Source organism: Lycorma delicatula, chromosome 7 (assembly GCF_047948215.1).
Source record: "Lycorma delicatula isolate Av1 chromosome 7, ASM4794821v1, whole genome shotgun sequence".
In the NCBI taxonomy this organism is placed as follows: Eukaryota; Metazoa; Arthropoda; class Insecta; order Hemiptera; family Fulgoridae; genus Lycorma; species Lycorma delicatula.
The window spans coordinates 18,871,102-18,896,536 of record NC_134461.1 but is presented as its reverse complement, the minus strand read 5'-3'; the positions used below and the strand labels follow the sequence as shown (position 1 = coordinate 18,896,536).

The 25,435-nt window shown below is 26.9% G+C and overlaps 1 protein-coding gene across 3 annotated transcripts in view; it reads right to left on the bottom strand.

Annotated features, from left to right (window-relative positions):
* LOC142328002 (malonyl-CoA decarboxylase, mitochondrial-like) overlaps positions 1–14,618 on the bottom strand; it is a 43,127-nt gene extending 28,509 nt beyond the window's left edge. For all 3 annotated transcript variants that reach the window (XR_012757151.1, XR_012757150.1, XM_075371438.1), the window contains exons 1-4: positions 14,039–14,618; positions 10,990–11,118; positions 8,611–8,760; positions 3,659–3,814 (exon numbers count right to left, since the gene is read on the bottom strand). Coding sequence is in view for 1 of the 3 variants with exons in the window: in XM_075371438.1 (XP_075227553.1) it covers positions 3,659–3,814; positions 8,611–8,760; positions 10,990–11,118; positions 14,039–14,458 (855 nt within the window). In the remaining 2 variants the exon portion in view is untranslated. The remainder of the gene's footprint in view (positions 1–3,658; positions 3,815–8,610; positions 8,761–10,989; positions 11,119–14,038) is intronic.
* Between the last annotated feature and the right edge of the window lie 10,817 nt (positions 14,619–25,435).

Here is a 25,435-nt window from a genome sequence, read left to right as displayed (position 1 = left end):
AAAAAAAATTTATATATTAGTTCATGTCCAAACCATTTCTGCAGACAAAGTAATTTTTTCTAAAAGTAGTTAACCTCAGAAAAAATTATAATCACTTATACAGCTGTTAGGTAGCCACTAATAAATCTGCAGCAAATAGAGATATTTTTCATAAAGTAACATCAAGTCTCTATTCTAAAACTTTATTTACATAGCAACCATATTGACAATGTTAAGAAGTCTTTTCTCCTGTTTATAAAGATAATAAAGTACCAAAAATATTCACCATATGCTGTTTAATATCTTGCTTCCAGTAAATAAGAAATGTTACTATTTGTTAAAGTTGTCAAAATATTTTGATCAATAAAAGTTTGCTAGAAATATAACATTTATTGGTGTACTCTTAGATAAAGTTACTGCAGAGAATTACTAGACAGCAAGATGTATTTCACATAAATGTTAAGAGAATGAGAAACGATTGAAACTATCCATACCAAATTCAATTAACAATTAACAACATTATAAGACCCAGACATGACAAAATGTCTACATTGTTACAAGTATTTTTTGTACTAAAAATAATACAGCTATTAAGTTTATTTTATTAACAAAGTTTGTTAAGGTTTTTACCTATCAAATTTGGAGAATTTAGACATCTGGGCAGCAGAGCAAACCTTCTTTGAGCAACCAACCATTCAGTGATAACTGAAGACTGATGTACTGTGTCAATTTAGAATTGTTATTTCTAGACATCTTGTTTAGAAATGATCATTTATTTCACAGCTTTATTAAAGCCTCATGAATAATAGTATAGAATGCAACAAAAGGAAGCAACAGCCCATCCAATGAACTCAACAATATAACAGTTGTACAATTATTGGAGGCCTAATTTCTTGGATCTGTCCTTCACTTTCTATACCTTATCTCTCTGGCATTTATGGGAGAAAATTTTATTTAATAACTTCCATACATTGAATGAATTGAAGAAAAAAATCATTCAAACTTTTCTTGGAACACTACTAGTTTCAAACAAGATTAAAAAAATATTTAAATATGCCTTCAGGTACAATACAAAACACTTCTATCATTGTAAGTATCATTTCCAAAAATTAATCTTTGAAAACTACTGATTTAAAAAAATATTAGATGGAAATAATTCTTTGAAAAAATTATCCTTTAAATATTAACATGTCACTCCATCAACCGGTAGGAATGGTAGCAACAGTTCTTGTCTTCTATCTCTGGTTTTTAAACAATAATCAGGTTGACATATTTCATAGGCAATAAAATTAATTTCTTATCTTAAAATGGAGGTATGTATAAAGGGTTGTCAGCTTGTGTTTGTCAAAATGAATAACTAAATAAAGGTAGCTATAAATGAATTTAAATATAATTGTAAATGTAAATTTGGCTATAAATGAATAACTTCTGGATATGCAATAATGTAAAATTATTCATACATTATAGGCCTGCAGCACACTCCCTATTTAACCCCAGAATTGGCAAGGATGGGGTAACTGGTTCAAAACAATTGTTATCGATAGTTTATGCAAAAAGGATCTACAGTTGATTTTTACATTGAAACATAAAAAAAATCACTAAAAAAAAAAACATTTTTTCACCGCATGCAGTTTTAATAAAATTTTCACTTTAATTAACTGCCTCAGGTAATTATGCAGCGATCCATTTGAAACTTTTACAAAATAAACTATTGATCCTTCCAAGAGAAATGAGGTTAATTAGAGCTTTTAATATAAATTACAAAAAAAATGGTGATTTAAAAAAAAAAATATTTTTATCGGATTTGTTACGATTTTTTCAAATTAAAAAATTTTGTTACAAATTTTCAAGATTAATATTTTTATCAATGCAATATTGTAGTTGAACACTTGAAGTTTTATGGAAAGTTTTCAAATGTATGGTTAAGTAATAATAATAGAGTTGATGTGTGGCAACACACTCACTGCTCGAACATATATATACTTGCACAAACTGTTGAGCGGAAGGGACGGTACATAGCTAGTATACAAATAATGAATTTGGTTTGTTACTTAACTATTTTTAATGTGATTTTTAATGTTAATAAGTGAATTATTATATAACTTTCAAATGTACAAGAAATATAATATACATACTGAGTGATATAAAAAAATATGCAAGTCTCGGTGCAGGTGTAGGTACAGTGACATGATTTTCTACGTTGAATCGTTTGAGTTTTTGATTATTCTTTAACTCAAGTTATACATCTTTATCAAAATCAAATATAATTCATGCTATAGGTTAACAATATCAAGTGTAGAAGTGAATAAGTGCTTTTTTGTGATAGTGTATTAAATCAGCATGAAATTGCAGCAAAACTGAGTTGAAAAGGAATTAATTCTCTTCTTGAGTCTGCTAAAAAAGAAATAACGATATTATAGCCCAAAAATTATTTTCGGTTTGAGATACTGACATTTTTATTTGGGATAAAGTGAAATTTCATAATGATTGTAGAATTACTTATAATAATAGAAACAATTTGCGAACCACAAAAAGCTCTGACTTCAGTGATAAGAACAAGACAAAAATGTTTTAGAGTCGGATACAGATTTTGACTGAGAAAATTTGTGTTTCCTATATGGTAAAGGTACTAAAGTTAACAAATTAACTGTAGTTACATTGAAATCAGACGAAATATGAAAAAATATTCTCTCTAGTGCCAAAACGACCAAAAATATTCGCGCTCTGCTGAAAAACATACAAATTTATTAGATGTAAAGTCCTGGTATCACAAAGATTGTTATGCACACTTTTGCAAAAACAGCGACAAAATGAAGGTTTAAAAGAAAAGGCCAGTGCCAAATAAGTGATGTTTGGGAAAGAATTGCAATTAGCATTTGGAATAATAAAGAAAAAACTTTACAGTAAAGCTGAAATCTTGCAGATGTTTTGCTAATAATACAAAATGTTGCCCGTTATGTAAATGTGCATTGGAATGCTCTTTGCAGCCCATACAATAAGATAGAAATGAAGAAAATTAAAATAATGCTAATGATTGATTTGATATGTAAATGTATAATTCAAAATTTTGATAATTTTATTAAATATTGTACTCATCCTCATATTACATTTGAATGTATAGTTTTTTTTAATAAACGAATACAGAAACTTTCACCCCCTCACCCTTCTCACAAGTATTTATATATATTACGTGTATACATATATGCAATTATATGCATGCTTGCTTGGTGTTGTGAGTGCACATTAGTTTTGAAAAATTTGTAACAACTCTTTAATTTGAAAAAAAATCTCATAAATCTGATGAAAAAATTTCCAAAAATTGCCATTTTATTTGGAAATTTATATATTTATAAGACCTCTAATTAGGCTCATTTTTCTCCAAAAGATCAATAGTTTATTGCATAAAAATTTCAACTGGATTGCTACATAATTATTATATTGTGAGTTATAGAGAAAATTTTATTAAAACCACATGCGGTGAAAAATTGCATTTTAATTATTTTTTTTATATGTTCCAATGTGTAAATCCTTTGTAAAAATCAACTGTAGATACCTTTTTGCATAAATTATTAATAACTTTTGTTTTGAACCGGTTACTTCACCCTAGCCACTTTTTCCACTTCTAAAGCGTTTTGAGGTGTGCTGCAGGCCTATTAAACAGATTTATGAGGAAGCTTACCTTTTGAAGCATTAAACATGAAGACTTCCATGTAATTCTTTCAATATTCAAAAATCCAACAGAAAACCATAAAGACAACAATTCTTTTAATGAATTATTTAGTTGCTGCATCATAACATAATCATTACCTTGAGAATCTATTTCTGCTAACAATTCCTGTTCAAAAAAAAGAATGCTTATAAACAATATAAATTAAGGATGATTCTGTCGTTTGATTTGGTAAAGTTTGATATTGTTAATTTTTAGGAATAACAAAGATTGGACACATTCATGAACACAAGAATAATTAATATATTTAATTTTCTAAATGTCAGCTTACACAATTCAAAATTACAGATACCAGATAAACAATCATACTGCCTATTTTTGATCTTAAAAACTTGTTGACATTTTAATGGAGTCCCAAGACCCCTACACTCAATGAAAAAATTTTTTTTCATTAAGTTTTGAAAATATATTATACTACTATATTAACATTATACTTATATTAACTGTTTATTTTGTTGTTAAGCATCTGAAAAAAGTAGCATATTTAATTAACATTGATAAGGCTTTCACATGCTTTTCATAGCAACGCTTAATGTAATATGTAAATTACAAACTATCAAAAAAAAGGTGTGGATAAAGACTAAATGTTATAATTGTTATTAAGATAATTATTATTAAATTTTCTGTTAAGATCACTATAAGGTGTACATTGAGTACTGTTTAAGTTTCTTAGCTTCATCTTTTACTATATGTTGACACGTTTCAGAACAACTACATTGTCAAAACTTATTGTATTAGTACAGTAAGTTTTGATAATGAAGTTGTTCTGAAACGCACAACATATAATAAAAAAATGGTAAAACAGTATTCAACATAAAAACTAAATGTTATATAATTTATTACATTATAAATTCATTAATTTATAAAAAGTTTCATCATGAAACAGTTTATAAAGAAATCATATAGGTTTAGTCAAGTTATATTAAAATCTAATCAGATTAAATACAAGTTTATTTTATAAAACACTGTTTCATAACAGTCATGAAGACTGTGAGTCACGTAATTTGATATAGTTGAATGTATTTATGTTTGCATAATCACAGATGTATGTTTCATTATTTGTTAGTAAACAATGTAATTTATTGCCCTATTTATAAACACAAAAATAATAAATAATTATTGATGTGTTAAATAATAGAATAAATATGTTGTTTTGAACACTACTTTTATTTAGCAATAAAACCTTGCTTTCAATTCTCCTTTATATTTTAACTTTACAGAGAGGTCGTGCGGTTCAACAATATGCGATTGGCCACATGAAGTATTACTGTAATCCACAAGGATTTTTTTTTAGTCCTATATAAAATGAACTATATATTTAAAATAAACTGTATATTTTTAAAATGAACTGTATCGGAGTTTGGGGGGGGGGGGGTAATATAACTTTCATCTACTTATATTGAAAATTATAATTATTATTACCAAAAAACAAAACTTATAATGTTTAGAAAACAACTGTATTTATAAACTCCAAAATCTATTAAAATATTTAGAATACAAAGAAATAATAATATTATTACATATTTAGAATATAAAAAAAACGGGTCTATGACAAAAACACTTCGCTGTCATAATTTTTATGCAAATTTACTTAAAAAATAAAACTTATGGTATTTACAAATCAAATTTACTTGAAATTTCCAAAATAGATTACATATTTAGAACACAAATAACAAAAAACTCTTACAATAAAAATCTGACAAAAAATACTTTCCTGTCATAATTTATATAAATTTAAAAATATTATAATTATTACTAAAAACCAAAATCAGGTTAATATTGAAATGTGGTGTTTGTGATGTAGGTGGCACCTGGGGTTCTAAATACCAGTGAGTTGGTTCTGACTTTTTTTTGCCTACCGATATACGAGGGATATCTCTAAAGCAAAGACTGCTGGGAAATTTTTCTCCTTAAGGTTGGCGAACCTGTGTCGTCCATGGCCACACTTGTAATGTACACATTGCATTGTTGTTGCATTGATATAAGTTGTAAATTAATAGGAAAATTGATGTTGCCACTGACTGTCAAATACGTGAAGTCATATGTTTTTTAAACCATCAAAACATTAGCCAGTTGAAATTCATAGGCAGTAGGTTGCTGTGTATGGTAATAATGTAATGAATGAAAGGAACATCTGAAAATGGTGTGAAAGGTTTAGAAATAACAGAGTTAATGCGTATGATGATGACTGTTTGGGGAGGCCCCTTACAAGAAGTGCAATGGTAAGAGACTTCCAAAGATTGCTACAGAGCAACGGCTAAGCTCTTTGAAATTAAGAAATATATATATTATTTTATTCTGCTAAGTTTTCCTACTATTTTTTTAGAAATTTCCACATGAAATCCTTTGAATATTTGAATGATATTCAATAGTATTAGATTGTTATAATATTATTTTATACAGCCTGTTATCATTCTGATATTCAAAGGATTTCATGTGGAAATTTCTAGAAATATTGAATATCATAAAGATAACAGGCTACATAAAATAACATTATAACAATCCAATACTAGGCAATGATAATGAGAAACAAATGATCTTCAAATTGTTCAGGTAACTAAATGTTTAAAAAAAATGTTCACTTAAATTTCTGGAAAGATGATCACCAGAGAAACTTGACCAAATAAACAATCACAAAAATTAGTCCTGTTGTTGATCAATAAAACTAGAATAAACTACCAAAAACAAATATACAGATTTAATTTAATAAGAATTTTTTCCATTTTTTTAAGTAATTTAACAAAAATTAATTCGGTACTTACGTATTAACGCCACCGCAGCTACAGCTTTATTTAAAAACAAAGTAGTCAATCGGATTTCGGTGGAAATGGGCCGATATAATAGTAACATAGATTAAAATAAATAAAATTTAACCAAACTTAACCTACGCTAGCTTTGCTCGCTAACCTTGACTAATTAACACTGTAATTTTTTGAGTATTTATTTAATAAATTCAGTAATTATTGTTATTTAAATAATAAATAATTGCATTAATTACTGAATTTATTAAATAAATACTCAAAAAATTACGGTGTTAATTAGTCAATGTTAGTGAGCGAAGCGAGTGTAGGTTAAGTTTGGTTAAAATAAATAAATATAAATAACCACTTCTTAAAATTAATAAAGAGACTCAATGAAATAAATACTCAATTTTAAATAAAGCTGTAGCTGCGGTGGCGTTAATACGTAAGTACCATTAATTCTAATAAAGGATAAAAAAAAGAATTAACTTGTATTTATGTTAAATGTCATAACCCTACCAGCTATCTGACATGAAACACAAAAATCATTCACAAAAATGAAACTCATTCTTATGAATAACATGCCATGCTTATGCAGAAAAGGCAGGAGTGAATTAAAATGCATACCATTAATCAATAAATCTTACTTTAGTTATAAAGAAATATAAACTGTAAGAAAAACAAGACTACAATTGGAAATACACAATAGTAAAATTAAGAGACTAGCATAAAAGTCAGTAACAATGCAAGCCATAACCACACCCTTCTGAACAGTGCAACAATGAATTGCTCATCATGTAAGTTAACTAAAATTACTTAATTTTTTTTTTAACTGTAGTTAACTTTGTACAGAACAAAGTTTTATATTACACGTAAAAACTAATTCTGCTTTGAATAAATATTTTACTAAGTAACAATCCTTTAGCACAATAAAACATTCAATAAAGGTGTGTTTGCACAGTGACACTTATATCTCACAACTAATAACTCTACTGTCTATGCGGCAGACGCTATATAAAGAGTAAGATAAACAAACGTTGTATCTCAATCATCAGTAGACCATGTTGTATTTTTCATGGAGATTGTTACTACTTCAAAAGTAGACATACCATCAAAATCATTCCTAAATTGAATTTTGCACAAAGTTTCCTTTGGTATTCATCAAATCGAAAGTGCCCTAGTATGGAGGTTACAAAAATACCATACATTTTGCTGTCAATCAAAATTTTTTTCTGATTTATGACCCTTTTGGTCTAACTCCAAAATTTTGTTTTCCTTTTGGAGTTTATTTTTGTGATATGCATTTGGTAGGGAGAGGGAGTTATGGTATTTTATAGGGTTGACTGATGACAAATGTGTCATTCTACAACTGGTAAATGTGATTCATTAATTCATTCTTTTATATTAAAAGAGAAGAGTTAATAGACACATTACAGTATAATTGTAGATGTTGAAAACACTCAAAACAGGCTGTCTAAAAACTCATCATATATGATTACATTATAATAAGATTATCCTGATCTTGATAGATCTCATGAATCCATGACCTGCGACTAAAGTTTTCTCCACCTCTCTCTATCCTTTTGTCACCTCCATCCAGTCTTTACTGAAATCCTCCTGATGAAAAAGGAACTAATTCCCAGGAATAAATCCAGCTGAAAAGATCTTGTATTTATTTAAAGTAGGAACTGGTAGAAAATTGTTACCAATGAAAAATTGCATAAATAACAGTGTAAATTACACTTACATTGCACTACATCAGGCTTGGCAAGTCATAGCAGTAATTAATTTGCTTGTACATACACACACCCAGACCTGCCAGTAGCTGGAAAACTAGCTGGAGAAATATATATATATAAAATACATACAATATATTACATATTATTAACGTTAATACAGTCAACATTAATAACGGCTACCTCATGTTTATATTACCACTGGTAATACATATGTTGGAGACAATTCTATGTAAATGTGATTATGCTTAACATGGTCATTATATTTTAAAGTAATTTAAAATGACACTCAAAATTCTACTTAATAAATGACACCTTCTAATTGCCTGATAAAGAATCGGTAAGTGTGTAAAATGTGTAACAAATAATTAAACATAAGTTGATCTGGTAATGATTCTTATGTCAATTATATTGCTAATTAACTTACCAACACATCAGTTCTCATATCAACAAGAAATTTTACACCTTTCTCAACTCTTCCTACATGTTTAAAGAGCCATGAATACTGCGGTGTAAGCAGAGTTTTTAATCTCTCTTCTGCTTTTAACATGTGTCTGCTGCCAATATCCAAACCTTCCTAAAATAAGTTAAAAAAAAATACAAATAAAAGCTCAAGAAAAACAAATAAAACCAGATCAAAAACATAGAATATAAAAGAAACTAACTCTTTTCGTTTTTCAGAATTTCACAGTTCATTTACAATGACAACTTAAAATTTTCATCTTAAAATAGGAAAGAAAATATTTAGATTTTGTATAAGATCCATTACATTTTCAGTAACAGTAAAATAATTTATATTTAAATTGATTTAGTGACAGTTAATTGAATTATTATAAATAAATTGATTAGGAAAAAACTAAATGAAAAAAGAGTAATATCAAAGTATATCAAATATCAAAGTAGTAATATCAAAAAGAGTAATATCAAAGTAATATCAAATATCAAAGTATAAAATACTTTTTTCTTAACTAAAATTTTCAATCAGATATAAGGTACGTTTCTAAGCACGTTTACAATAAGAGCTTAAAAATCTTCCATTTTTTCCATTTAAATATACCTTATTTTGATTAGCATCAAAGTTCCTACTTGGAAGTATCTCCATCTACTACCACTGGAAATTCAGTTAGAAAGTATTCACTATCTTCTTTCTCATATAACAGAGGGAACAAAGTTTTATATTACAGGTAAAAATTAATTCTTTTTTTTAATAAAGATTTTACTAAGTAACAATCCTTTAATTAATTCCTATATTTCTTCATATTCGGACAATGCACCAATTTTTGGCTAATTATTTATTTTACTGAATAATCCACCTTTAATTAATTTTTTATCTTAGTAACCTTTTGATATCTAAATTTCTGATCATGAAACTTGCCAAAGATATATTGTGCAGCCTTTCAAGATCTTTACACTCTTTAATATAAAAATAATTTCCTTTCATTAATAAATTTAAGAAAAAGTTCAGGTAACAATGACGTGACAGGCTCAGACAATTTTGAATAGATTTAATTTGCAGTTTTAGTTATTGTTTACTGTTAATTTTTATTTCCCATTTTAACATATCAAGCAATTGAAGTAATTCAAAATCTAAAAATTGATTTTATTTCCTGTATTATAAATAGCAACCCATGGGTATATGAATATTGTACACAGTTTATAAAGATTATATTTTGTTTTTATATAAAATTCTGTATATAGTTTATTAAAAGGCAGTATTAATTATAAAAAAAATGTTGTCTAAAGAATATATATTTTTTGCAAATCATCATAATTTTTATATTAAGTACAATTATGCATCATTTTAACTTCGTCAGTGCAAAGAGTTTTAAAAATGGAATATATCCGAAGCGCATCAGCATGTGATTTAATTATGATGAAGATAAGAAACATAGATAATTATACTCAATATAAAAAAAAGCCATATTAATATTTTTAACAAATGATTAATTTAGATTTGGAAATCAATTTAGATATGTTATACTTTATTTAATGTTTAAATTTATTAAACCCGATTATACCAAGACAGATAAAGGAAACAATAATTAAAATTAAAATTTTCTGCTACACTGAAATATTAAACAAAAATAAATTGGTAATAAATAGAAAAAAAAGATTAATAAAAAAATTCTGTAGCACGTACACCAAAAGTACATAAAGTGAATAAATAAAATCAAAAACATTAACAAATAAAATAAACATGCTAAAACACATCAACCAACATTTATATAAAAGTGCCAAGTTTTTAAGACAGAAGGTTACTGCATTCTATCACAATTATAAACAAAATATAAAAGATCATATAAGAAACTAACAAAGCCAAAAACAAACATAAAAGAACAGTACAGACTTAAGAAGTTGTGCCAAATTCTCCTCCATCCTCTACTCCCTGCTAAAATTTTAAGATCCTGATAGCTACAATTTCGTTTTAGTTCAGCATTTGTATAAAAATAAAATTTTCACAAGATATAATAATGTACAAATTAAATTTTTGATAAATTTTAACCTTCTCATTTTTGAAATATAGCACTCTATCAATATCTCACAAACAGCTAATCCAATTAATAAAAAAAGATGTGTGCACGTGTCCATACACACACAATTTTGTAACCAATACATTTTTATTTTTGGGGTAGGAGGCAACAAAATAACAAGAAAAATTAACAAACCCTGAGATAGAAGTCATTTTTAACTGTTAGAAATCTATTCCTCTTTATAAATTACAATAATCAGGAGAGCAAAAGGTGTAGAAAAAAAAAATAGAAAAAGATAAATAAATAATTATTAAAGTAGTTAAATTACAACTTACCATTTGTTTAGTAGCCTTAGTAACCAACTCATGATTCACAGCATAATTGCAAGCAAGAATTTTTAGAAAATTGATCTTATGGATTTGCATTAGGTACTTATAACTAGCACAAAGTATTTTAATTTTTTTCTGAAAAAAAAGCAAAGAAATATAAAAATTATTATTATTCTGCCCTGAAGAATAATTAATCATAAAAAGTACAGAGTCTAAAATTCATCATGTCTAAACAATGTTATAGTTATAAAAAAACTAAGGTACTTAAATTCTTCCAAAAGACCTCTTCATCATTAAACATATATACTACACTATAATAAAATCTAATAATTTTTCCCAAATATAAACATCTTTCACTTTTTTTAATTATAATCCTTGAGGCATTATTATATTTATATTATGCATTACTGTGACTATGACTTTTATACGAAGCACGCAAACACAAAATATGAAAGATGTATTAACACTATTAAAACAGATTTCTAATTAGCTAGTAAAAAAATAAGAAAATTTTTCATGATGCACAAATAAGTTATTTATTATCTAAATTATTATCCTCATAGTCACCACAGATAATCAGGCCTTAATACACTGAGGCTTTTGTGGATACTTTTTTAACAACTCCATTACTGGAGTAACCATCAATAGGCTGCTCATTGATTTCAAAGCACTGGGTAGGAAGCCAAATATTTTATTTTAATGATGAGAATGCAGTCACTTGACGGCCTAATATTTAGGGTTAAGGTTTTGTGTAATACGTGTATGGCGTGGAGCCATATATTTCATTAGAAAAAACAAGACAATTGTTTTAGCTTGACTTCCAAAGTTTCTTAAATGCTTAACATGAAACTAGTATGTTATTAAGATCCAGATTTCATGGAGTTTGCCAGAAAAACTACATAGTGTTCCCAAAATACTGCAGCAATAACTTTTCAGTTGCGTAGGACAGTTTTAATTTACTTGAATAAGTCTGCATCCAATGTTTAAGCTGTTAATTGATCTCTGTATGGTATTCATTAATTTGAACCTTATCTTGATCCCAGTCACAAAATGTGTGGTATGATTACCAAGATAGACATTCCCTTTTTTATTATACTGGATAAGGAATATCAAATCTATACCCATTTTCTTAGTTTTATCCAAATGAAGAAATATCCAATATCCACTTTGTATAAAAATTATGAAAGTTCCAGCATGTTTGTTATGATCTAATAAAAATCCTTTCATGAAATTCAAGAAAATTTATTCAAAGACTGTCAAATGACTACCACACATAATTTGATAATGTTCTTTTTAAAAAATTCATTAATTATGATTGATCATTCTTTTACTCTTTAATATGAACATTTATAAATAATTATTGTTTAAATCCCTAGTACCAGTATCTCATACTGTTTTTTACTGCACACTATTATGATAAACATCAAATAAAAATACTGATAATTTTTTTGTTTCTTAAAAAAAAAATTTAACCAAACAACTACTAATTAAAACCATATTTTCATTATTTAATATCGTTACTTTGTTTTTTTTATATATCTTGGCATAATAATTTTTAATGGTTTTTTAAAAAATTAAAATACTTTTTTCAACTTGTTATGATATTGTATTTTCCCCAAAACTAATGTACTATGAAGTTGTAATTCAGTATAATTAACATAAATTATTGAAATAACCTTCCTCATCAAATTTTACATTAAAAAAAGGTAATATTAAGTACCATAAAATATTTTACACTTATTTTACAGACTATCTCAATTTCAATTGAAAATATTGATTTGAAACATGATCTTTTCCATTATGGAAAAAAAATTATTTTTAATACCTAATAAAATGTTCCTCATTAACATTATAGGTAATATGATTAACTAATTTAAATAATAATTCTTTATTTAATAAAAACATTCTATTGTTTCACTAGTTTTAACTATGAAAATATAAAGTTTTTTTTAATTATTGGAGATAGAAATTATTCTTGTCCAATGAACTAAACAACAGAATTTAATTTGGAGATTAAACATAATAATTTGGCTTATTACCTTCTAATATCATTTTAAATAAATTACCAACCCGTCTGAAAGATCTTCTCATAAGTTTATTTAAAATAGAATGAAACTATTTTCTTTTACAGAAACAACATTACTCCATCAGTGACCTTTTAAATAATATTAATTAAAGAAAAATGAGTTTAAATCTTGATTTCTTGCATCTAAGTAAATATATGTGCCCAAATCCTTCTCATTTTTTTCTTGATGATGTCATCACATAAGCTTGAAGCTTGTGTATGGGATATGGACGTGGAATTTTGTAGCGTATGAAAAATTCCATGCATGACCAGGATTTGAACCCAAGCCCTCTGAATGAAAGGCAGAGGCGCTACCACTCTGCCATGTATACTTTTTATTATTATCGAATTATCTTTAGTTATTTTACTTATATATGTTCACATATTTTATGTGATATTATTCCAAGCAGGTTCTAATATTTTAAATTATTATTTAAAATGTACTTAATTTATTTTATAACACTATGTAATTATAAAATTTTACCAGTTTAGCTGGGTCCATCCAGCAAATGTTGGAGTTTTTATAACTGTTGAGAATCAGTCCATTTATTCCTGACATTATCTGTATAATGTATTATTATGTACTGATCACAAAAAAATATTTGTTTATTGGTATTTCAGATCTATTACCAGCTTTACGTAACAACATAATAATGATTATATATAGGTCTACAATAGATGATGTGATTCAATAATTTACCTTAATTTAAATACAGTGTATATATTTTATATAAAATATATTTCTCTCTGTCTCTAGAGATAGAAAGGGAGAGAGAAAGTACTTTGGTATAACTGTTTTACAAGGCTGATGGGAAATTTGAATAATACACATGGAAATAATGAAAGTCATGCTTCATAAAAATTCAACATTAAGCATTCTCAATTTTTCTTTCAGCCAAAAAATTAACTATACAAGGGATTCTTCATTCCATTTCATAACAAATACAAATTAAAATTAATTAAAAGAAAAAATGTATTTCAAATGCCTACCTCAACAATCCAACTGCTTAAATTCTTATCCTGGTAGCTTAAAATTTCTTTAAGTAAATCAATAACTTTCTGTTCATCAGCAGTCGTACTAGGAGTAACCGAGTGAAATTCCACACTATCATCAAAGTATTCACCATCAAATACCGATAATTTAGAACCTTCATTTATGTCCGTTCTACTTGCATCTTTAAAATTTTCCATAAATGTCACTCTTTTGTCAGTTATACTTGACAAAGAATCTGCTGAAGACTTTCTAGATCCCATGCTCATAAATTTGGCTAAGACCGTAAATTGACAAGAATTGTAACTCAAAGAATTTAATATGCGAACATGATTTTCACAATTATAATTGTTATATTTTACCGCAGCAGCGGTTGTAGAAACTGTTTTCCGCTGACTGTTTAATAAAAATCTGAACATTCTCAACGAGTGACATACTGAAATTTATGAAATAAATATGCAATTCACACTGTTAACGTGTAAAGTATTAGTATTTATACGAGAAATACATCACGTAAATTGTAACCAAAACAACGATGAACTCGGTTGAGTTCAGAGCACGAAGGCACGAACTCTAACCCTAACCTCTTTAATGTTTTTAATCAAAGGTTTGCTCCTCACGCGCTATCTTGCGTTCCAACAACTAACTAATCCATAAATATTTTTCGTAGCTCAAATTGGTTCGATTTACGTACGCTACTCATTAAAAAGTTTTCGTTTTCCAGATCGCTTAATTATAAATTATTTTTTGTAAACTTAGCCTCTGGTTTGATAATGTTTATATTACATACATGTTTATAACTTATAGTTCAATCATGAATAGTTTTCTTATTTATAGTTGAGTAAGTAAAAGTAGATAAATCATTTAAATTTGTAAATAATAACTTAACTGTAATATTTAGAAAAAAAATAATAAATAAATATGGTGTTTTATTTATGGGTAATAATTTAATATGGAGATTGATTTTTTTTTAATAAACTTGGTTAAAATTCTTACAAACTTTACTTCATGAGTTATTTAAAAAAAATATATCTAATACAATTTTACTTCTTATAAACTACAGTTTTGATTGATAGAAAGCCCGGGATTTAATTATCTGTATGTTCACTGATCTCAAGATGACTACAATTGGAGCGAAGTTCTATATTTTTTTTCAAAATTGTAAAAAAATAACAAAATTCTAATGTACATTAAATTAATAAAAATATAAATGAACGTTAATTAATAGAAATAGCTCGCCCAGAAGATAAAAGTTACTAAAATTGCTTAATGAAATTTTAATAATAATGAAAACTGTTAAAACGCCAAAAAATGTGAATAACCATGATGAAAACAATTATCCAAATCCTGAGCAGTACAATATATTGCATTATTTATAACTGTAAATTTATTCCAGGCTGCACAACACTTGGAATCTCTCAAGAGTAACATCCTTGGAAGTATAAATTATTTAACTGATACTAATAAGGTTAGATAACTAGATCAACTTAAAGTGAATGCTGTTAAAATTATTTCACAACTATCTAGAAAAAAATTCTAGTTGAGGTACTTTATTTACATTTATAGAATTTGTTATTTATAATTAAACTTAATAGATGTAACCTATGCACAGCTAATTAACATCTGTTATAAAAATACATTTGTTTTCCATTCAAATAAGTAATCTTATTTTTATGATCAAGAAAACAAAACTGGCTCAAAATTTAGTTTTGATCAGCAGCCCAATTTGGAATGAGATGGAAACAATTTGCATAACTAAAAGAAATTGGTTGTTTGTAAACCATTTGATATGCGAGGTATTATTTTGCTTAAGATTAAATTTGCTTCAAACTGTAGTAAATTTAACAATTTGACTGAATTAGCACTTGCTAATTTAAATACTCCTAAATGAAAAAATTAATGGCGGCTATTTTGGAAATTTCAAAGTGAAAAACACTATTTTATATTTTTTCAGATTAAATGTTTCAATCAAATTTTACTGGAATATTTCAGTGTGTTTATAAGGTATGGATTTATTTAAAAAAAAATAGAAATGTAATCAGATAAAAACAAAGCGTTTCTAAACATCTTCTCGTATAAACACTTTTACTTATAATGAACGGAATTAATGATTTTAATCAGAATGGCCATCTGTATCTTTACGTCGCTGCTTAAACTAGTACAATTTACAATAAAAAACATAATATTTAGATAATCTAAAGAAAATTATTCTTTTTTCATAAATGAAAAAAAAGAAAAAGCCGAACATCTCGCGATGTTCACAGGCGGTCACATTCAAATAATAACCGCATCCAATGTTGCTTAAACTTTGAGCAGGCGAGAACCGGTTTATTGAATTATGGTGTAGCCACTGACAAGCGGCGAAGAGTAAATTTTAACAATTTTACATTACTTCTACAACTTAATTTAAAATTAATTATTAGATGTTACTCGAAAAAAAAATAGATATTTTTCGGGTAATTATAAATAAGTCTTAGTTAACTTATAGTTGCAGGTAAATCAGCTGTTAGTAGACATCATGTTCTTTTACTAAGCTTTGTGGTAAACGTTAAACAATGACAGATTGTTTTTTTTTTTTTTTTTAGTGACTTTCTACAGTCAATATTTGATGAGAATTACTATATCATTTTATTTTTGTCTCCGCACTTTATTGAAGATGTTATTATTTGAAACATGTATTATTATTTTTACTTCCTTGTACGAAGTAAAGTAAGTATTGTGATCGTGAAAAATGTTGGTTTTCAGATTTTGACGAAAATATCCATGTTGATTCTATTTTGACTGGTTTGGCGTGACGTCTGTACGTACGTATATATGTACATATATATGTATGTACGTATATATGTGCATACGTATCCCGCATAACTCAAAAACGATTAGTTGTAGGATGTTGAAATTTTGGATTTAGGACTGTTGTAACATATATTTGTGCACGTCCCCTTTTGATTGCAATTGACTGGACCAAAAGTGTCTAAAAAACCCGAAACCCCCCAAAAATTGGTTAAGTGCAGTATAAGCCCTCAATGAAAGCTTTTAAACGATATACATAAGTGATACTTATTTTCATAGTTTCCAGAGTTACAGCAAAACAAAATTTTAATTAAAGAAATATTTGGACCTTATAAGGGAAAGGCACATCTTTTTTTTTAATTTAAATATATTGATTTATTAATTATTAACCTCTGATTGTAAAAAAAAAAATTTGCAATAAATAATAATTCAATAATAACAATAAAAAAAAAATTATTAAAAAAATATAAAAGTTATTAATGAAATACATTTTTTATGTACTTTTAATTTAAAAAAAATGTGTTTATGTAATTTTAATAGGAGTACAAGGAAGTCATGTGGTATCCACATCAGATTTTTTAATTTCTTGTCAAATGGGCCAATTTCGAAAATAATCTTTTTTGTAGAGTAATCACTACGGTCCAGTTGAACATTTTTTCAGATGACATGTATGTATTAAATTTTTTTTTATCTTTGTAGGTGATTTGAAGACACCAGTATGGAAATTCTTTTTACGTATTTTTCATAAGAAACTAAGGCAAGAATACTGCAACCTGATGAAAAAACAAAAAAAGAAATGCGGGAAGTAGCACAAAATGACAACTACAAGAATTTTTGAATTGCAGAAATATAATTTTTTTTTTAATTTAAAAAAAAAATACTTTGAATATCTCCTGATGGTGTTCTTATGTATTGTGTACATATATTTATTTTTTTTTAAATTAAAAAAATTTAAAATTAGCCGTCATTTTGTGCTATTTCCTGCATTTTCCTTTTCTTGTTTTTATCAGGTTGCCTTAATTTCTTATGAATGCTTCTTTTCAAATGGATACAGTTTTGGTGAGCCTCCCATATTTTATATAAAATAAAAGTAAAAAAAAAATCTGATGTGGACATCTCATGACTTCCTTATATGCCTATTAAATTACATATTCACGTTTTTAAAAGTACATAAAATTTAATTTCACTAATAACTTTCAATAACAATTGGATTATAGAATTATTTATTGCAAAATTTTTACAATCAGAGCTTAATAATTATTAATAAATCAATATATTTAAATTAAAAAAAAAAGTTAAAAAAGAGGTGATGGATTTGGATTTGAACTGATGTGCCTTCCTGTTGTAAGATCCAAATATTTCATTAATTGAAATTTCATTTGGCTATAACTCTGAAACCAATGAACCTAAGTACCACTTTTGATATATCATTGAAAAGCTCAATGAGGGTTTATCACTGCAGTAGAGTTCAAAATCCAAAACAATTGGATTTTGAGATTTTTTGTACACATTTGGTCCAGGTGATTGCAATAAAAAGGGGAGGTGCTCAACTAGTTCTAAATGCAAAACTTCAACATCCTATGACTAATCGTTTTTGAGATACATACATACAGACATCATGCCAAAACTAGTCAAAATGGATTCAGGGATCGTAAAAATGTTTATTTCTGTTAAAATCTGAAAACCTAAATTTTTCTTGTTCACAGTATTCTTTTACTTCATACAAGGAAGTCAAAAACAACTTCATAAAACTTCACCAGTATATTGTAATAAAAAACAGAGTAAATAATATTCAACCAATTATAGAAAAAGATAAAAGACAAAAGGAATATAAAATAATTTAGGGCTAATAGTAACCAATGAATTTACATCAGACTGAAAATATAATATATTTTCAAGAAAAAATGTTACTGTTCAAAGATTGAGTTCTTGTGTTTTATAAGCAATGCATATAGTTTTCATGCTTTAGTATGTGATGAAGTTAATTGTTTTGTCTTGTATGATATTAAATGTGGCATGTCAATTTTCTCTTAATGTTAGAGACCATAGCATTATTCAACTATAAATTAAAATGGTTTCCTAACATTTTAATGAAAAGACACCATTAACAATATTAACATATAACTCCAGTGAGGAGGCGCTGCTTAAAGAGATCTTAAAGGTCCTTTAGGAGAACAATTTTCATATAGTTTGATAGCGAGTTTATTTATAAATTTTAATAATTTTAAATTGTTTTCAGTCACTCGTGCAACCTTCTGCAGATGCTCAAGTTCAACATTAGTTATCGGCTTTTTTCAAAAGTCACGTATTAGGAATGTGATTGACAAGTGAATAGATCACATTTTTGTATAACAGAATATTAGATACAAACTGTGCCCGTTTAAATCTTATTTTGCGATTGTATATTCATATTACATGTTACAATATGTTTCATATTTCATTTCATGTTACAAGTTGTTACGATCTGTTTCTATTTTTATATATCTATAGAATTACAAGACTGTTATTAATTTAGCTGTAGTTGTGATTAAATTAAATGAAGTGATAATCTGTATTACTGTAGAATGAACTTATTTGTTCATCGTATCTTTGAATGTCCTGTTTGTGTCCATTAATAAAACAGTGGCAGTTGAAGTAGTTTAGATTATGTATTCTTGAAGTATTATGTTTAAAAGGGAGATATGTTCTGTGGCTGATAATTTTTTTAAAGCAATATTGAATCCTTTTTTAAAATGTATGATATATATTTTTTTTATGAATTTTTGTATCTACTTGTATAGAGATATATATTTTATAGAGTTGTTATATATGATCTTTGGTGACATGAGTGATCTATATAGTCTGTGTTTTTGAAAGCTCTGAGTTATGATTTTAGATGGATTGAAATGTGAAAAATGTATCTGTCATAATGGGTTTCTTATATTCTGAAAGTGTGTTAAAAGATAGTGACATCAGTGTTAAATGTACCAGTATATTCTTTTGTATGTGTTTTTTCTACAGTTGTATTATAATGTTTGGATTAAACGGCTGAAACCTGTGTTGTAATGAGGATCATTATGAAACAGATCTTCCATTTTGATTCAGCTGTTCAACCAATATAAAGCCTACTCTTTTCAACCACTAACCAATCAGAAGCTGATGTTGTTTAATGTGTCTTGATTTTTTTTAATCTGATTTAGTAGTTAGCAAGCAGAGGTTAATTTGAAAGAGTAGTTAGCAAGCAGAGGTTAATTTGAAAGAACACCAATAGGTAAGTTTCTATAGTACATTGTTTATCCTTTTGTTAATTATGCTGGATTCTAAGGAAGAAATAACACCGACTAACACCGACTGATATTAAGAAAAGGCGTAACTTATGACTAATTAGTTATAATAAATTATTACTACTAATAATCCCAATATTTTCTCAGCTGTAGAAAAAATACAGTATGCAACTCTATAATAGCCATTAATGTATTCTTGCAAAGTTGTATCTTACTTCACACTTGTGCATTAATGGCCGTCATTATAGGGCTAATTGTATAATGCACCATTATTTGTGAGAATCAGAGGTTCTTCATTCCATATTTTTTTAAAAAAAAACTTGGTTAAGATGATAAAAATAAGAAAGTACAGAGGAATGGCATCAGGTTTTTTTGTAATATTTGTATATCATTTATTACTTCTGAAATATGTTTGGTACTTTGTTGTGTTTGAGTTTATTTTTAAGAATGACCAGTGTTTCTGATATCAGGATGTTTGCGTAGAGGTTCTTTAATGACAATTATCCAAAAATAACATTGTAAATAAAGTACAAACATTATAGATGCAATTTGTTTATTTTTTATTTATACACATTACTGTAATAAAAGAATACTATAAATTTATTTCTTCATTTTTAATAAAAGATTGAAAAAATTAGTGAAATAATGTATAAATGATGACATAATGAATCGTATAGTATGTTTTGATAAAAAGGGCAATGTTATTTGAAATAAAAGTAAAGCAAACATCATTTTTACACATGTTTCCACAACTGGGTGTAGTAGAACCCACACAAAACGTGCAATCATTACTATTAAAGCCATAACACAGAGTAGAGAAATTGTTAAACGCTCTGTTTCATCCATTTCTATTACCTACGACAAAAAATAAAAAAAAACAATTAGTTAAAAATTGTCTGTATATTGTATTGCAAAATTAAATAAAAAGAAGTTTCCTGAAATAATTTCACTTTATGAAGGAAAATAAAAAAAAATTAAAAATAAACAAAAATGATAATGTTTTTATGAAGAATGTAATTAATCAGAATTAATTCTTCCTACAGAATCTTCTGCCTTCACACTAAAGAGGATGAGTTCTTTGATCACAAAATGTTCTTGGGGATTATGGTGAGATGAGTTTTACATTTGACATGTGTTTTTAAAAGTATATTATTAATAAATTTATTTCTGTTTGTCATTTAGAAGTTTAATAATTTAAAAAAATTATCGCCAATTGTCAAGGAAATATATCAAATTTTAATAAATAACTTCGCTTTTTTTTAAGTAAAAATGAATTTGCTTTACTTAAATTATGCTCAAAAACAGTTTAAAAAGGATTTTACTTAACACCTATACTTACATGGCCATTCTATTGTTAAACAATTATCAACAGTGGTTAAAGTATATAAAAAAATGATTAAATAAATGAAAAAAAAAAAACGAATAACAATAAATATGTATAGAAAAAAATAAACAGTATTTGTGTAATACTATAGGAAATTATTTTTAACAGTAATTTTAGTGTAAGAATAAAATATGTAAAAGTAAGAAAAACAAATTGTTGCTGTGTTAGGCATTCCCAATAGATAGTGTAGATTTAGCTTAAAAGCATTTAAACCAAATTCAGGCTGTCCCCAAAACTCCATCCTTTTATAGATAAGTTGGATAAATAAAATTTATCTCACATAAGTTATCATGATCCTTTAATCTTTGAAAGAGATATTAAAATTTAAGATAGAAATAACTATTTAATGTTATTATAACTGAAAAGTTCCACAAAAGGATTTTTAATAAACAAAAAAAAGAATTATTAGTCATTGGTCTCCTATCACTGTTCTTCAGTGAAGTTTCTACATCGCTATTGATATAAATTAATTGAAGTAGAGATATTTCAATTTTGTATTACTCTACATATGATGAGATAATTACTGTTGTCAGATTCATATGGAGAAGTTTGGCTCAAAACCGGTGGTTTAATACTTTGCTATCTAGTAAATAAATTATTTTTTGTTCGTAAATTGTACGATGTTCTTCATTTTTGTAATATATACTAGTTTTTCCATGTTATGTATAAAAAAAGTTAAAAAAAGAGATGAAGTCTGATTTGAACCGATATGCCTTCTCCTTGTAAGAGCCAAATATTTAATTAGAATTTTATTTGGCTATAACTCAGGAACCAATGAAAATAAGTACCACATGATATATCGTTGAAAAGCTCTCAATAAGGGCTTTTATTACTGCAGTTAGAAAGTCAAAAATCCAATTTTTTTTTTGATTTTAGGCTTTTTTGGACACCTTTGGTTCAGTCGATTGCAATCAAAAGAAAAGGTACACAACTAGATGTTTTAAATCCAGTTTTAAATCCAAAATTTCAACATTCTACAGCTAATCTTTTTTGAGTTATGCGAAATACATACATACGTACGTACAGACATCATGCCGAAACTAGTCAAAATGGTTTCAAGGATGGTCAAAACGGATATTTCCGTTGAAATCTGAAAACTGAAATTTTTTTGCAATCACAATACTTGCTTTACTTTATACAAGGAAATAAAAAAGTATGAGTAAATAGGTAGTTCTATTGGGTATAAGCATGTAGGTATTGAATTAGTTAATAATGATATAATTATTTTTGTATAAAAATGGATTTTTAATTTAATAATTAATATTAAGGGCTGTTTTAAAAGTGTCAGTTATTTTATCTCATTTTATATTACCCCCATAATCATTATCTGCTACTTATAAACAATCTTTTTGTTCATCTACCTCATTGCTGATATGATGGGAATAGAAGAATATGATGAAAAAAGCATTTTGATAAAAATGAGAGTAATATAATATAATGATCTAGCATTACATCATTTTGTTATGCTTGTCTAAAGTTTTTTCTTCAACCATTATCTCCATATTAACTAATTTATAGGATTTCTTTGAGGTGCTTAATGAAAGTGACATTTTGTACATATGAAGGCATTTACTTAATTAAAAACATTAAGGTTTAAGCACTGATTATATTTTATCCAGTAATTTAGCTAGTTACATCATTTATGATAATTTTAGTTTTACAAAACTAAATCAGTTTTGTATGTTACAAATAACTAGAACAACGTCCTAATCAGTTAATGTAATGAATCAATCATTGAACTCCACAGAGTTAATCAATAAAATTCATTATGCAAACATAATCAAGGAAATTAGGTCAGAAATTTACAAAATGATCTACTGAAAGTGAATACATTCAATGTAAACTCAAATCAATTTTTTTAATAATCTATTTAAATATTGTAAATATATAATTTGTTTTCTTTGAAGTAAAATTTTACTTTAAAAAATTTTTTTTTTTTTTGCTTGAGTGAGGGGACGGTGGATTTAAAACCTGATAAGATGATAAAAGATACTATTTCTCTCAACAGCAATGTCAGAATATTTTTTTAGAATTGCCTACTATCTTTTACACTTCATCTTTTACATATTGGTACCATTTAATCATCCTGTCAAATGTGAAAATAAATTCAAACTGGGGAAGTTTTTTTACATATAGTTAACAGTACAATGTTTGTTCAGAGTATGGTGTAACATACAAAAAGTTGATAATTTTATATATATTTAATTCACTAGGTAGTGTGTGTATGATCCTTAGCTAGAAAGCAAACTATCCTAATGGGTAGATTATCCTTTCACACCATCCACTCCTTTTCATTATTCTTGATGCTTTTTCCTCATTATTTTTTTAGTTAATGTAGGCTTGACCCTACAGCTAGATTTCTCCAAACTAAAGATGCTGGGATGAACCAATGTGTCTGCTAGGGTAATATCTATTTATGGATCAATTTGATTTGTTTTCTGTTTTGTAGCTGCTCATTAAGCCTAATGACGAATTACCAGTTGGGAAAGTCAGGCCACTTAATCTTCCAAAAAAACCTTTAAAGCAGTACTATTAGTAAGGTTGTGATGAATGCACATTCTGTATGCAAAGGAAAATATTCTCAACCTAATTAAACAAAATTGTAAGACAAAATGAAGTTTAGTTTACTAGTGTATCATATTTAAATAAAATACTTGTCAATTTAAACTGACTTCATACTGTTCCACACAAGCAGTCATTCATTATTTAGTCTGATCTATTCAGTAACCTACAGCAGTTTAATTTGTAATCTCTGCCCAGATTACATTATAAAATCAATATATTATACTTTAACTGAAAGTAGACTTCAATATGGAACATCAATGTGGGGAGAAGCCTATTACTCTGTATTAAAACCTCTTATAATAGAACAAAAATGTATTATGATAACTATTTCTAAAAAACCTCAAACGTGTAATAGCTTACCAATTTTCAGAGAATGGGATGTATTACCCCTTTAACTATAAGACTGATAATATTTTATATAAAAAGTGGCCAGCATGAACAAAACCACTTTTGTACTGCTTGCAATGTGCAAATTTATAACATTAAACTTCCGAAACTAAAGAAATTTTCCGCAGATTTTATTTTTTTATTGCAATTCAAATTTTCAGTGAAATCCCTGCAGACATCAAACAATTCAAAATAATTACAAAATTTAAATTGGCATTAAAAAAATTGATACCGAAGAGGATTATATCAAAAGTTTGTTTTTAGAAATGCTAATTTAACAAAGATTTTTTTTCTTGATGATATCACCAAGCTTGTAGCTCGTGCATGGGATATGGAAATGGAATTTTTTAGCACATGAAAAATGTCATGCCTGACTGGGATTTGAACCTGGGACCTTCTGAAAAAGGGTTGAGATGCTACTACTCCACCATGTAGATAGGAAATTAGAGCTGTATTGTAAGTATAAATAAGATATATTTTGAGTTTAAATAAGATAATTAAGCAAAAGTAAGATAAGTTTAAATAAGGTAAGTAAAGTAAAGTCAAGTACATTAAGATGTAAAAGGTAAATACTTATTCAGAAGTACAGATCAACTTACGCCAAACCATAATCATTCTACATCAATATTATTTTTACTTTTCCACTCTTTCAAAAAGTTGCATAATAATATAAAAGCACTAGTAATAAATGAATCAGTTACATAATTCCAATTTTCATATTCGTTAAGTGATAAAAAAAGGTAATGCCCATATAGGATTTTCTCAGGAGTATCTACTTCTCATTCTTTTATGATCTAAAAATTGCAATATATAAATAACATATTAGGTAATTTTCTTTTATTGTTATTGTAAAAATACTATAAATATTATTATACGTGTATACATTCATATAGATGTGTATATTTTATTTATGTCTATACTGTGTTTATTTTATGTTACGTCTGCCAGAATTGTTATTAAGTTACAACGCAATTCTGCAGTTGTGGCTTGTAGTTAAAATTAGTGGT